Source organism: Ursus maritimus, unplaced genomic scaffold, assembly GCF_017311325.1.
Source record: "Ursus maritimus isolate PB19 unplaced genomic scaffold, ASM1731132v1 scaffold_17, whole genome shotgun sequence".
Classification (NCBI taxonomy): Eukaryota; Metazoa; Chordata; class Mammalia; order Carnivora; family Ursidae; genus Ursus; species Ursus maritimus.
In genome coordinates, this window is record NW_024424119.1 from 26,957,513 (window position 1) to 26,971,763 (window position 14,251).

Here is a 14,251-nt window from a genome sequence, read left to right on the forward strand (position 1 = left end):
AAAAAAAAAAAAAAAAAAAATCAGTTTCAGATGGTTGGACTCTTTCTCCTGTATGCATAGGGCTACTTCTGAAGACTCCCTTTGGGAAAGTACAGGCCCCATTGTAATTGCATTTGCCCAATTTCACTGCTAAAAGTAGAAATTTAAGTTTTACCAACTTATTCCCAATTACCAACATATTTCATAAATATGTGAGTATAATCCTTTTGCATTCAGAAATTTATTTTTAGGTTAAACATTAATAATCAACTTAAGCTTAGTAAGAGGTAGTGACTTAGAAGGTAGTTGGTATTTTTTAATTCAAAAACCAAGAACATTTTGTCTTCTATTATTACATTTGTAATAATATCAAAGGGAATTAGACGAAGAAATCCTCATAAAAGTGTGGAGCCACTAGAAGAGTGAGATGAAATAGAGATGGCTGTTTGGAGTAATACACCAAACCCGACTATCTGATACTCAATTTTTGTTTTTGTACAGATTTCTGTATAAAGTTTGTATTGCATTTCAAAGATGGTATTCACATAATTTCATGAATGGTAACAGAATTGTTTGGCATGCTTAAGAAGGTTCATTTAATGTTCTCAGTAATGGACCACCTGGTATTTGGACCCTATCCTAAGATTAAATGGGCTGATGAACAGTGCAGTGTTCATGTTCACTGAATTTTCTTGTTCCATTTTACTACAGAAGTGTTGGGGAACCCAAAGATGCTCCTATGTTTATTTGGTTTGTCATTTTTATTTCACTTAAGCAGCTCTTTGGTAGAAGAGATTTTAGAAAGGGCCCAGGCCTTAGAACACTTCAAAGAGCTGACCTACCTACCTCGGTCTTAGTTGTAGGCCAGTTTTAAGTGGGCGTGTACTTGCCACGTTTCAGGTGTGTTTTAACAGTATGCTTCAACTAGATGATTAAAAAGAGACACTACTAGAGTTTTGCTAAGTTTATTGTCAGAACTTTTTGCATTTTCAAGATCTGACTACTTCATCAAGTTCATCTGGTCCTCGAGTTTCTGGTTCACCTTGTCATCATAGTGATTCTAATTCATCTTCTGAGAAACACGTGTCACGAGCCTCACAAAGAGAAGGTAGGTTAAAAGTGGACTTTTATAATCTTGCAACAACAGAGTCTACTGAGTAGCTTTCTTTGGTTTAGTTTTAATCCATACAAATAAAAGTCAATAAAGAAGAGGCAATTCTTTGACCCTCAGTCATTTTCAAAAGCTAACTAGTTTCTAGGGCTGGATATCTTGGGTTTCCATCTTTGTTGGAATTTGAGCTTTGGTTTTATTTACTGAACTGAGTTTGGTCTAGATTGGAGAAAAAGTAGTTAGGACACATAGATTCCAATAAAGGTGGTTCTGGAAATTAAATGAGATATGTATGTGATGGTGCGGTATAAAGTGATGTTTGTCAGGTGCTTGTGAGAGTCACCCGGTCCCAGCCTGGTAGGCATTTTGCTCTGCCATTTCTTTATCTGAGCAATGCCTGACAGCCTTAGAGGGGTTGTAGGATAAAGTAGGCTACGATGGCCGTATTCTGCTTTTGCCCGTTTTCCCCCACTGCTCTGCCAGATCTAGCTGTTTAGCCTATTCTTTCCACCCCCTAAATGAGATGCTTTTTACCTATGCAGATTTCACCTACTTCTCCATACCACTGCACATCTAAGCACTTTTTGTTTGTCCTCATCTTTGTGGAATGATGGCCAGATGTGGGTCCTTTTGTAATTTTGGGTCACCTTTTGGAAATGAGCATGGCTCCTACCTGGATCTTTAGGGGAGGGACTATCCATTAGACTTCTAATTTATGTTTTTCCTGGGTGGCATCACCTGGTAAGTGCTTGATAATTGCATATTTGATTATTTTGCATGACTACTTACGTTTGTAGAGTGGTTTGAGAGCCCTTCCTAACCTACAGCCTATCTACTTTCCTCTGGATATTCAAGACTATGACATTTAAGGTTAAAAATTACTCCTATTAAATTTAGAGATTTATGCCCAGATATGCAACATTTTTCCTTTGATTTGTAGCAGAAACTTTTTATAGATTCTGCCTGTTCTACTTTGGCTACCGAAAATAAGACAATGCTCTTAGTTATCATTGAGAAAAATCTTTATTGAACTAAACCATCCAGGAGGGCGGGGGGGAAACCGTTAAGAATAGTTAACTGCTTGTGCCAGTGGTAAACCCCAAAACCACACTACACAGCAGTAGAGTTGGGAATAGGAGAAGAGACGATGTATGGAGAGCCTAGGCAGGGTATAGAGAAGGTGGGGCTCATACATACATAGGGTTGTTCTGAATATTGGCAATCCTGGGTCTTTGGGGTGTCAGAATGCTAACACCATACTTTGACAGATACAGTAGATAGAGCTGAGGCTTATCAAACTCATTTCAGGATTAGAACTTTTTTTTTTAAGTGATGTCTACACCCAACATGGGGCTCAAACTCCAGACCCTGAGATCAAGTGTCAGATGCTCCACGGACTGAGCCAGCCAGATGCCCCTAGAACTCTTTTTTGACATGAAGTCTGCTGTGGATTGTAGCAGATAAAGTACAAAAACTCTGGTTTAAGTGAAATTAGGGAGTTCCTTGACCGGTCTTCCTTACCCCATCCCCATGTGGTTCCCTCCTTTTGCCAGCTCTGGAGGAACCTCCAAGGAGCACAGCTCAAAAACCACTACTTACTTATTTAGATGGGTTTCTTTTCTGCTTTTGTTCGATTTTCAGAATTCTTGAAATAGCTGTTTTTATCTAAAATTGTTTTTAAAGTTCAGTCACATGTGAAATCATTATTTAGGTATAGTTTGGTTGTAACAATGGAATTTAGAGCTTCACAGGTTTGCATCAATGCTGTAGTAATCTAAAGGGAATCTTTTAAAGAAGATAACACATCTATTTGAGAAACAATTCACAAAAGGTCTGACAGAGGGAGCTCATAATCTTCAAAGCAACTCCTTCCACAGGTAGAGAAGTGTTGAAATATTTCTCTTGATATTACATTTCTAAACTGCTTCTTTATAATGTCTGTGAAAGTGGTTCTCCACATATCTGTGGGATAGGACATAACTCCTAGTAGTAACGGCTTGCTGTAGCAGTCACTTTCGTGGGGGGCTAGAAAGGAGGATGGGATGGGCCCTAACAGAGTACCAGGCATATGTATGATAGGCAGTGTCTCCTAACCCCTCGTTTTGACATAACACTATATGCGAAATATCCTCCCTTGCCTCCGAAATTATAGATCTGTTTATCATTTATAGTATTGTCCTGGGGGGTCATAAGTCCTGCTCCTTGTGCACATAATAGCCTTTTATTGGTAATAAAGGCAGTCTGCCTGGCTTCCAAGTATTTCCTTCTCTGGACTAGAGAGCACCAGGTCCCCTGAGATGAGATTTATCTTTTACTTTTCCAGATTCATTTCATATAACTTTGGTTCTTAGAGTTTTCTGAGATGTAAATCCTAATCAAAAAGGTCCCTAGTCTACTTTAATGCCTTAGTCTTAGGTTACTGGGATTCCTGCTGCAGGAACTTGGGATTCTTTAGTTCTAGTCATAACCTTTCCCCATACCCGCACCCCAAAGACAGGCACACCAAACATCAAGAGGCACCATAGGTTTTTTTATGTATGTGGATTTTTTCTTTCTTTTTTTAAGATTTATTTTAGAGAGCAAGCACGAGTGGGAGGTGCAGAGGGAGAGAGAGAGAATCTGAAGTGGACTCCATGCTGTGTGTGGAGCCTGATGCAGGGCTTGATCTCACAACCCTGAGATCACGACCTGAGCCGAAACCAAGAATTGGCTGCTTAACCGGTGGTGCCCCCAGGCGCACCCAGTTTTTCTTTTTACATGTGGTAGCACAAGGGGCTGACGAAGGAATGAAGGCTGGGGGTGGGGGTGACTGCCAGAAATCAAAGCTTTGATGAGCTGCCTTAGTCCTTTGATAATACAAACCTCACATCCTAATTTTCTTACCAGGAGTTTCACCACGAAATAGTCTTGAAGTCTTAACCCCTGAAGTTCCTGGTGAGAGAGATCGTGGAAACTGCATCACATCGTTACAGCTGCACCCAAAAGGCTGGGCCACTCTCCTTCGGTGCTCAAGCAACACTGATGATCAGGAGGTAGGAGCGGCAGCCCTCCACCTTCAGCGGGGCTGACTGAACATACAGCCATTGCCCGGTGTGCTCATGGCATCTTTATCCCTCGAACCCCTCCTTCCTCTCCAGCCTCCTCCAGTGTGGCAAACTGGGAAATACTTTAAACCAGTATCAGCTCAGATTGTGCCCAGCTTCTTAATTCTTGCCTCCTTCATCTCACCACATGACCTTTATATGGTAAACTTTAGATGGAGATGCTTCAGCCAAGCTGGCTCAATGTAAGGTTTTGGTAAGCCAATTGAGTATTAGAATTCGCTCTTTTTAAAAACCAGGGGAGGGGCGCCTGGGTCGTTCAGTTGGTTAAGCGTCTGCCTTCAGCTCAGGTCGTGATCCCAGGGTCCAGGGATCAAGCCCTGTGTTGTGCTCCCTGCTCAGCAGGGAGTCTGCTTCTTCCTCTCTCTCTGCCCCTCCCTGCTGCTCGTGCTTTCTCAAATAAAATCTTTTAGGTAAATAAATAAAACCAGGGGAAGCCAGGGAAAGACTAAACTGATGACTAGGGGAAAGGACCTTATATGACCTCGTGTCTCTCGTCACTCTGGAAAGCAGGAGTCTTTTGAGGATATCACTAGCTCTAGAAGTCATAACTGAAAAGAGAGAAGAGCCTTTGAAGTGTAGGAGAGGTATTTTAGGGCTTAGATATCTAAACTTCAGAATATTTTAAGTATCAAGATTGTTGTTACTTTCACAAAAGGGAATTATTACCACAGAAGTCACAGCAGCCTGAGGGAATAAAAGGCTTTAGTCATAGTACGTCACAGTACACAGAATAACCTTGGCTTATGAAGATAAGAAGGTATGGGGCCTGCATTTTAGTAGATGGGAGAGGGGTAGCAGTCATCTGATTTCTTGCAACAATTCTGTGGCTTTGGCAGTCTGTTGAGCTTTTTACAAAAAGACGTATCTAGCATTATTTGGGGCTTTGTAACTTTATCTCTCTTCTCTCCCCTTAGTGGACTTGTGTCTATGAATTCCAAGAAGGAGCTCCCGTGCGACCTGTCTCACCTCGCTGTTCTCTACGACTAACTCATTACATTGAAGAAGCCAATGTAGGCAGGGGTTATATCAAAGAACTTTGCTTCAGCCCTGATGGGCGAATGATCTCTTCCCCACATGGCTACGGGATTCGCTTATTGGGATTTGACAAACAGTGCAGTGAACTTATAGACTGTTTGCCCAAAGAAGCCAGTCCCCTGCGGGTGATCCGTTCTCTGTACTCTCATAATGATGTGGTACTGACAACAAAGTTCTCTCCAACACATTGTCAGATTGCCTCAGGGTGCCTTAGTGGACGGGTTTCTTTGTATCAGCCAAAGTTTTAGGCACAACTTACATCAAATAAGGAACTCTTCTGGTGTTTGACTTATAAATTACTTCAATTTAGGTGAAGTATTTCCTTTTTAGAAGATCTTAAAAGTTTGGGTCAAGATCCCAGTTCTTATGGGTCCACGAACACACCTATGACCTGAGGACTTGGCCGTCGGGCATCGTAGGGGCCTCACCAAGTTAGACTCTACGCAGCAGCAGCTCTTGCCGCATTCCTCTGCTCCTGCTCATCTGTGCCACCTGAACTTCGGTTCTTCTGGTTATTTTGCATGGTAGCTCTTGTCAAGTTTCTTTCTTTTCCTATTTCTTGATTTTGGTGTGAATTTTGTGGACGTCTGGCAGGAGTTTTGGCTGAGTTAGGAGAAACCCTTGACACTAGTATTGAATAAAACCCAGAAGTTCGATGTCAGCATACTGGTCATTGAAAAAGAAATTTCATCTTCACTTATCAGTATACTGGGCCTTTTAAAGTTGCTGTTACGTTTCTCTGTAATGAGCACAGATAATGGCATTATTCTCATAACTGTTAGTCTTACAACAAAAATGTCTTTTAAGTTTCCTGTTAAAATTATACATATTTTTTCACCATGAGGGGAATTTTGTTGTAAAACTCTAGAAAAAATAATTACCACATCTCTTTGTAATTTACTTGTATGAATTTAAAAATCTCTAGCATGTGTCCGTACTTGGTATTTTGTTCTTGTCAGCAGCATTTAGAAAGGAAAAGAGAAGGAATGGGCTTTGGTCATTTCTGTTATGTAGAAGAGGATTCATTAAGCTAGTACACTATCTGGTCAGAGGGATGAAAACGATGTGGTTTCGAGTTTCTGTTTTCTCTGCCAGACTATTTGACTCACACAGGGTGACGTGTTATGGTATTAGGGTGGAGGGGGATTGAGAGTGACGAGGCTGTGTTTTCCTCATCTTTACTGCTTGAGCCAGGTGGCACAAGCTCGACCCTTAGCATTAGGGAAGGGAGAACTGCAGTCCTCTTCTAGCTGTGACCTAACTACAGTAGTCAGCGACTTGGATGTCAAGACAAAGAGCTGATGTGAAGACCTCTTAATATTTTGTTATGGAACACAGCAAGTAAAAAAACATCAAGCAGGGGTCAGTCACAGGGCTGACGGGCCTGCTGAAGTAAACAGCTTTTTTCTAGTCTCCACCTGGAATGGTTTTATATTTACAAGGGATCCACCAGAGGCTGGAGTAATTTAAGCCACACGCTAGCTCGTTCCCTCTCAGATCACATTCTCTTAGGCCAATGGTTCTCAAATATTAGGGTGCATTACAATCATTGAGGAGCTTATGGAAAACACAAAAACCTGGCCCTCACCTTAGGAGGTTTTCATTCATCCAGGGAGAGGAAAGGAATCTGTTTTTAATAGGAACCTCAAGTAATCTTTATTCAGGTGGTCCCTGGATCAGAGTTTGAAAAACACTACACCTTAAACATCAGTAAGTACTTCTGTACCTATCAGGTGCTTAACTCCCAGAAGGTGTTTTAATTATTAAAAAAAAATAGTAAATGAAACCTATTTTAGAGGTAGAAAATGTGATCAATCTCATTATCTGATGAATGAGAAAAGTTAAGTGACTTGCCTAAAGTCATCTTACAAAATTAGTGGCAGAGCCAGAACTTGAATTCAAGTCTCCTAATTCCTTGCTCAGGGCAATTTCTACTGTATTATGCTGGCTGTTAAAACAATGATTTCTGAACACTTTATCTTGTCTTTAAGTTGTATTATTGTGACTGCTCTTAAACTGGCCAATAAGTTGAAAAAGGCATGGGAGTAGATGCTGAGAATTCCAGCCTAAGAAGAAAAGAAGTTTAAATCTTATAGAAATGTTTAAGCAACCCAAATACATGAATAAAAATAACATTTCTTTGTAGAACCTACCAGCCAGCCATTCACACATATGTGCAGAAGTTACATCTCACTTGGAACAATCTTGGCTCTAGGACAAATTTTAAAAATTAGATTATTTTACCACGGATGTCAAAAAAAGATTGGAAATTTTTTAGCCATCAAAATTACCACAAAGTATAATGAAAACACAGGTTTGCCATAAATTTTTTTAAAAACCCCAGATATTTAAAGGAACATAAAGTTTCGGAGGCAAAAGCACCCAATCTTAACATTCAAAATAAGCTACTAAGTACAATAATTATATTGATTTAAAAAAGGTTCCATATATTGCATCCCCTTTGGAGAGAGTTGCATGTCAGATGCTGGGCCCACGTGTCGCCCGACTCTGAATTTCAGTTCGTGATTCTTCAACCATTATAGAGTTTCTACGCCGTCAAATAATCTACACACTTGACTACTAACCCTCACTCACAAAATACCTTGCAAGGTAGGTAACGTGAGCACCAGTTTACTTTGGAGGAAATGGAGGGTCTGACAGGTTAGGTGATTTGCCGTAAGTCACAGAGCTGCGGGAGGGCAACACTGGGATTCAAGCCTAGCTGCTCTAGCCCAAAGCCTGTGTGCTTACTACTCTACCACTTTGCTCTTTTTTATAAAGGACAGGAAACTGGCCTGTTAATTAGTTTAGCATCCTCTGTAAATTCGGTATTACAGAGCTGGCTTACCTTCTGTACCATGCGAGAGAACATTCACAAGCTTGAAAATGCCCAGTAGAATTAGTACCATAAACTGCAGGGCGTACATACAGTCCGTTCCTAACAAAGACTTCAAGCAGGATTAAGTAGCTGTAAAGAAAAATGTGGGATAAATAGCTCTGTATAAAAATAGAGCCACACAGATGAGAATTAAAAATTAACAAACTCAACAAAACCACTTTTATTCTCTTTTTGAGGTACGGTCATGGTCAAAACATCATGAGCGGGATATTAATCCAGGAATTACAGGGCATCAGGAATGCTAGACTCTTGGAGGAAACTGCATCTTATAATTTCAAGGTCTCATTTCACCTAAGAGCATAAAATCTAATCTGGTGTTTTTTTACTCTAAACTTTCTTTAGTCATTTTTATTCACGATAATTGGTGAATGTATTATAAATGGTAATGTGGTATAGTTGTTGGTAAATGTAGTGTAAATTATACTTGTTTTAAAAAACTTCCTACAGGGACGCCTGGCTGGCTCAGTCAGTAGAGCATGCTGCTCTTGATCTTGGGGTCATGAGTTTAAGCCCCACCTTGAGGGGTAGATTGTACTTAAAAAAAAAATCTTGAAAAAACTTTCTACAGAAATGCTATGTTAAATAAGTTTAGGAACATCAAATATTTAGTACTTCCTTATCTTTAATTGTGAAAATGAAGTGGCTAAAGCAGACAAGACCCTCTCTTAATCTTTTGAAAATGTATGTGATCTTTTTTCTCAGAAGCCCAAAGAACATGTATATTGTTATTTCTCCTTGTTACATCCAAGATGAGGCTATACCAAAAATTTTAGGAAAACAAGCAAGGAAAAGGTTCCCAACTCCTGTCTAGAACCACGATCACATTATATTGTGGTTAAAGTTTTGTTTTCTACAAAGTGCAATATAGGAAAAACACCCTGAGAATCTTTTAGAGGTCTAGTGTTTCCCGTATTAGTCAGAATATATGGTACTGGCATCCGTAAGTATCTGTTCAAGCTTGTGTTTAGCAGGAGAAACTGATGACAATCATCCCCATTGAAAATGACCAGCAGCCACGGAGAGCTATGAAAATTCACTCAGTAATACCTAGTGTTGGTCATGAAAGAAAGCATATATATGGATTTTTGGATAACTAATGCATATCTCTTAAGTGCCAAAATTTAAAACTTGTAAATTATTTTTCATGCAAGTCTTTCAGATATGTTCGTATTCCTCCCTGCCTTCTTAAACAGCATGCTCGGTATAATTCACTTTTTCACGATGAAAAGTAAAAGTTATATTCATGTGTTATTACAAATACCCAATGAGCTCTGATGTATGTAAAATACTTCATAAAATGTAAAGGGCTATAACAAATACAAGTTAATATCAATTATTATAAAGTGATTCCCTCAGCCCTGAGGTATATATAATCCTTTGCCTCAGGTTGCTTGGATTTGGGGATTTTTTTATTTAAAAATTTTTCTATCTGCTAAGTAGTTTGTTCTGTCTCTTACCACAGTATCCACATGCCTGCCTTTAACAGGCTCTTTATCGTATGTGCTGTGTTCATCTGTTATGAGCTGGGGCATGGAGAACCCAGCCGGCTCAGTGTCTAAAGAGCCGCACAAGCCCTGCTGCACAGTCTCTGAGACCACTAGGTTTTTGAAAGGTTCACAGGTAACCATCTGGATAACAGAAGTACCGGTAAAGCCTAGGCTAGTGATTTTTTCAGTTGCCACTAAGTAAAAGACTATAGACGAAGGATGCTGCTAGATTAAGGAATAAACAGCAATGTACCAAAGTATAGCCAAGTAACAACAGAGGCTCTGTATTAGCACAGGGATCCTTCCTGGGTTTTTTTTCCCCCTTAAAAGAAGAATCTGGGGGGGGAAACAATGAAAATAAACTCCAGATAGACTTGAGCATTTTTGATGCCATTAAACTTGGTCAATAGCCATTAAAATACACGTTTAAATTATCACATATTGTTACAGTTTTAGTCTCATTGCAGAATAAGATTATACCGAAATTTATACCCTAAAGATGATTCCCAAGAATTTCTCCCGTTCAAATGACAACAGAAATTATCAAAAGGAAAGTCTCAAATTTACCTGTATGCTGCTGCTTTAGTTGTAAATGAATTAGTAATGGAAATATGGGTTTTATCAAAAGCTCCAAGGAACACATCTCACATATGCACATCTCGTATATGTATACTAATGTTACTATAAATGAAATGTCATCCAGAGACAATAAAATAATTTTAAAATTTAAGTCTTGTTCATAGTATTTAAAATGGAATTTTTTCAGCTTTCCTAAGCTGCTTATTTCAATCTCATATTTTCTACATTGAAGTTTGGATATTTGATTTTCTTTTAAATTTCACTGCATCCTCCATTTCTAAAGTGTGCTTTCTGGTAAATTTTAGATTCATATTTTTAGGAAAGTTGGGAATGTTCCACATAATATCCTAGACACCAGAAAGTAATTTCACTAGGTTCTGAGGTACTGTTAAGTTCTTACGCTAGACTGTAAGCTCCTTGTGGGCAGGGACTGTCTTACTTTTCTTGTATCCCCTGTGCCCAGTACAGGATGTGACAGAGTAGTTGTTCAATACATTATTTTTTGTAGGAATCAAATGAATCTTAGCCATATGTGGCCTCAGATTTCCATGAAGCCAGAATGTGATGTGGAAATAGAGAAACCTTCATCAGAGTAAGATTTTTTCTGACCACAGGTCAGAAAAACTAAGCATTTCTCATTGATTTGGAAAACAGCAAAACTCAATTTTCATCCACCAAACATTTGAATCTCTACTATATGCCTTGTGCAGTACCAGGGACTCAAGGGACAAAGATAACTAAGGCGGTAGCCCTGGCTTCATGCACGTGTGACCAGTGCAGTCATACAGGGCCCTGCAGTGAGAAAAGGTCCAGGCTTGCTTTAGGTTCTGCTGAAGCCATCTTAAAATTCTTCATTTTTTGAACAAGGGGCCCGTATTTCTATTTTGCACTGGGCTTCCAAATATATAGCTGGTCCTGCTTCAATATTACCATGTTGACACGGTGGGAACAATAAGAATTACAGTATCTTTTATCTACTGTCCAGTAAAGATATTCACACTCATTAAAAACTAGCCATAAAGTGAATGATTTAGTAAAATAACTTCTAAAATTAAAACTTCCTCCCACACTTTTTTTCACAGATCTTCATTTCAGAATTAAGAAAGCTTTCTAAAACTGTAATTGGCTTTTACTGTTTCAACTGAATTCTCTTGAGATTTTTATATGGATGTAGAGTTGTAGGTGATTTTATCTACATACCTACATGCAATATTAAGGTTTCAGTAAAGCTTTTATTAATATATGCACTGGATGTTTTGGTGTAAGTCTACCTCATAATGTGCTTTTAAAAAAATAAATGCTACTTTGAAACATTTAACACACTTTTTCTGTGGTTAACCTGTTTGAAAGGTTGATGGCAAGCTTGCAATTAGCAGTATTTTGAAATTTTTGTTTCAATTGCTTAGATGTTTATTTTTAGACCAGAATCAAGCATAACGCTATGACAGCAGCAGTAGCTTGGTGATTCTTGTAGTGGTATTCTAAACTTTTAAATCCTATAACCCCTACCCGAAATAAATTAGAGCATACGCTCCAAATTTTGATGTTTTATATATATTTTGTATACATATATAAAATATTGTACTGCTCTACTGTGTAAATTATGAAACACGTACAGAGAGAAAGGAAATTTTAAAAGGATAAGAGTTTTAAAAATCAAAGTTCTACATTACCTCCTGCATTTCCAGGGATCGCCTTACACTCCCACAGGTACATGCACATTTCATTTTGTTAAGTCCACCATTCTAAAACATAGAATTGGCATTTTACACTGAAAAACACATTTACTAAGATTTGATTCATTCACATCTGTTCACTAATGTTCTGGACATTTACAAGTTTACTAAATATGAATCATGTTTTATAGAGTTTTATAAATTAGTTATTTATTCGGTGAAAATTGTATTCATATCAATAGGAAGCACAGTGCATAAATTTTTGTCAAGCTGCACACTGGTTTCTTTTCATAGGTACACTTAGAACGTGCTATTTTTCACAGTGCTCCCTTGACTGACATTTGCTTATTATTTAACAGTGTGATGGTTCATTTTACAATACTGTTTTAATTCACTATAAAAACGACAATCATATTTGGGACACTTTTGTAAAATAAGTCACTGAAGAGAAAATCAGAGTGAGTCCCTTTCAATTCAGATTATTTTGTGAAATTATTTAGATAAACTAATTTAGCTAACCATAGCACTAATTACCACTATTTCAGTTATTCCTCGGACAGGTATGTTTTGGGCTAAAGTTTTTTTTTTTTTTTTTTTTTTAAGGAAACAATGATTTGGCATGCTTAAATGCTAATAAATTAATGATTTGTATTAGTTTCCTGTAACTGATGTAACAAATTACCTACCAGAAATTTAGTGTTTAAAACAACACAATTTTGGGGTGCCTGTCTGGCTCAGTTTGTACAGCAGGCGGCTCTTGATCCGGGGTCATGAGTTTCAACCCCATGTTGGACAGAGAGCTTACTTAAAAAATAAAACACAAATTCGTGTCCACTGAGTTTTCCTCCAGGCCCTTCCTTTCTGGCCCAGGACATGAAGAGTGGTGCTCTAACTCCAACATGTGCTGGGATCACCTGGAGGGCTTCTTAAAACACAGATGCTGGTTCTACACCCGGAGTTTCTGATTTCATAGGTCTAGGGTGGGAGCCCCATCTTGCACAATCAGTTCCTAGTTGATGCTGTATGTCTGTACACCACGATCTGAGACCTACGAATACAGAAAATGCAGTTAGGGGCACCTGGGTGCCTCAGTCAGTTGAGCGGCTGACTCTTGGTTTCAGCTCAGGTCATGATCTCACGGTGGTGAGACTGAGCCCGGCCTTGGGCTCCCGCACGGAATGTGGAACCTGCTTGGGATTCTCTCTCTCCCTCTGCCCCTTCCCCACCCTTGCGTGTATGCACACACTCTCTCACTTAAAAAAAAAAGCAAAAAAAAGAAAATGCAGTTAGGGTTTAATTTTTCACAGATGACAGATCCTAGGGATCTCTATGTAGATAAATGAAGCCAATTTAGAGGACATATTTTTTTTTTCAGAGAACATCTTAACTCTGGAGGTTACTACAGATGGACAACAGTTGGTCCGTCAGCACGCCGTTCTCAGTACACTGAGACTCCCCCAGTTCAACACGATATGTAAGTTAGTGGGCAGTAAGTTGAGTAAGACCATCTTACCTTCTCCAGGCATAGACTTGGTGCTGTGTGGCTTCTAACTCAGAAAGAGGAGCGCCGCCACCAGAGAAACACACTCTCTGGTGTGAGCCGTAGATAGGTGCAACCGTTGCTCACAATAAACCCAGAAAAGGAACACCTGAAACTTCTACCAGGGCATACACAACTCAAAACATTTTTTAAAACCTTTTCTGGGGACACAGTGGTTTCCACTGAAAGCCATCTAAATTATGGGTGTGCTGGACTGCTGTGTTGACATTAATTCACAAAAGCCCTTCACGATTATAAAAGATTAGGTTTCGGGTAAAATGAAGGATCCAACTTTCATTGTGAAAGGATTACTTTTTAAAAGTTAAATACAAAGTATCGGATCTGTTCTGAAAACGCTCTATTTATTCTTAAGCAGTTATTACCTAGTCTTTTGTGTGTGTGCACATGCGTGCAAGCACTTAATGTGTGTAATTAAAGGATTTCCTGCCGTGTATTGGAATTTGCAGTTCACTGGCAGGAAAATCATGATCCCTCCCCTCGTCCCTTCAAGGGGCAGGTCGACAGACCCCCGGTCTCTGGGGCAGTCTTATTGAAGCTGATTAGCCCTGTCACAATCTGTGGGTGGTGGAGGTGGCCATACTCATCAGTGGGAAACGCCGCAGGCTGGTGTTCCCTTCTAGCAAGGATTTCTGTAGCATCCCATGACTTCACGAAGCCTAAGAAGAACACCCTGAAAGAATCAAACCGGGTGCACGTGGGTGGCTCAGTTGGTTAAGTGTCCGCTTTTGGTTCAGGTCATGATCCCAGGGTCCTGGGATCAAGCCCCGAGTCAGGCTCCCTGCTCAGTGGGAAGTCTGCTTCTCCCTCTGCCCTTGCCTGC

General features: G+C 39.5%; 1 protein-coding gene across 1 annotated transcript in view; it reads left to right on the forward strand.

The window, feature by feature from the left end:
• DCAF10 (DDB1 and CUL4 associated factor 10) overlaps positions 1 to 11,512 on the forward strand; it is a 43,699-nt gene extending 32,187 nt beyond the window's left edge. Inside the window, exons 5-7 of the mRNA XM_040631617.1 lie at positions 974 to 1,087; positions 3,977 to 4,122; positions 5,109 to 11,512. Coding sequence (XP_040487551.1) covers positions 974 to 1,087; positions 3,977 to 4,122; positions 5,109 to 5,477 — 629 coding nt within the window. The 3' untranslated portion in view covers positions 5,478 to 11,512. The remainder of the gene's footprint in view (positions 1 to 973; positions 1,088 to 3,976; positions 4,123 to 5,108) is intronic.
• Positions 11,513 to 14,251: the final 2,739 nt, after the last annotated feature.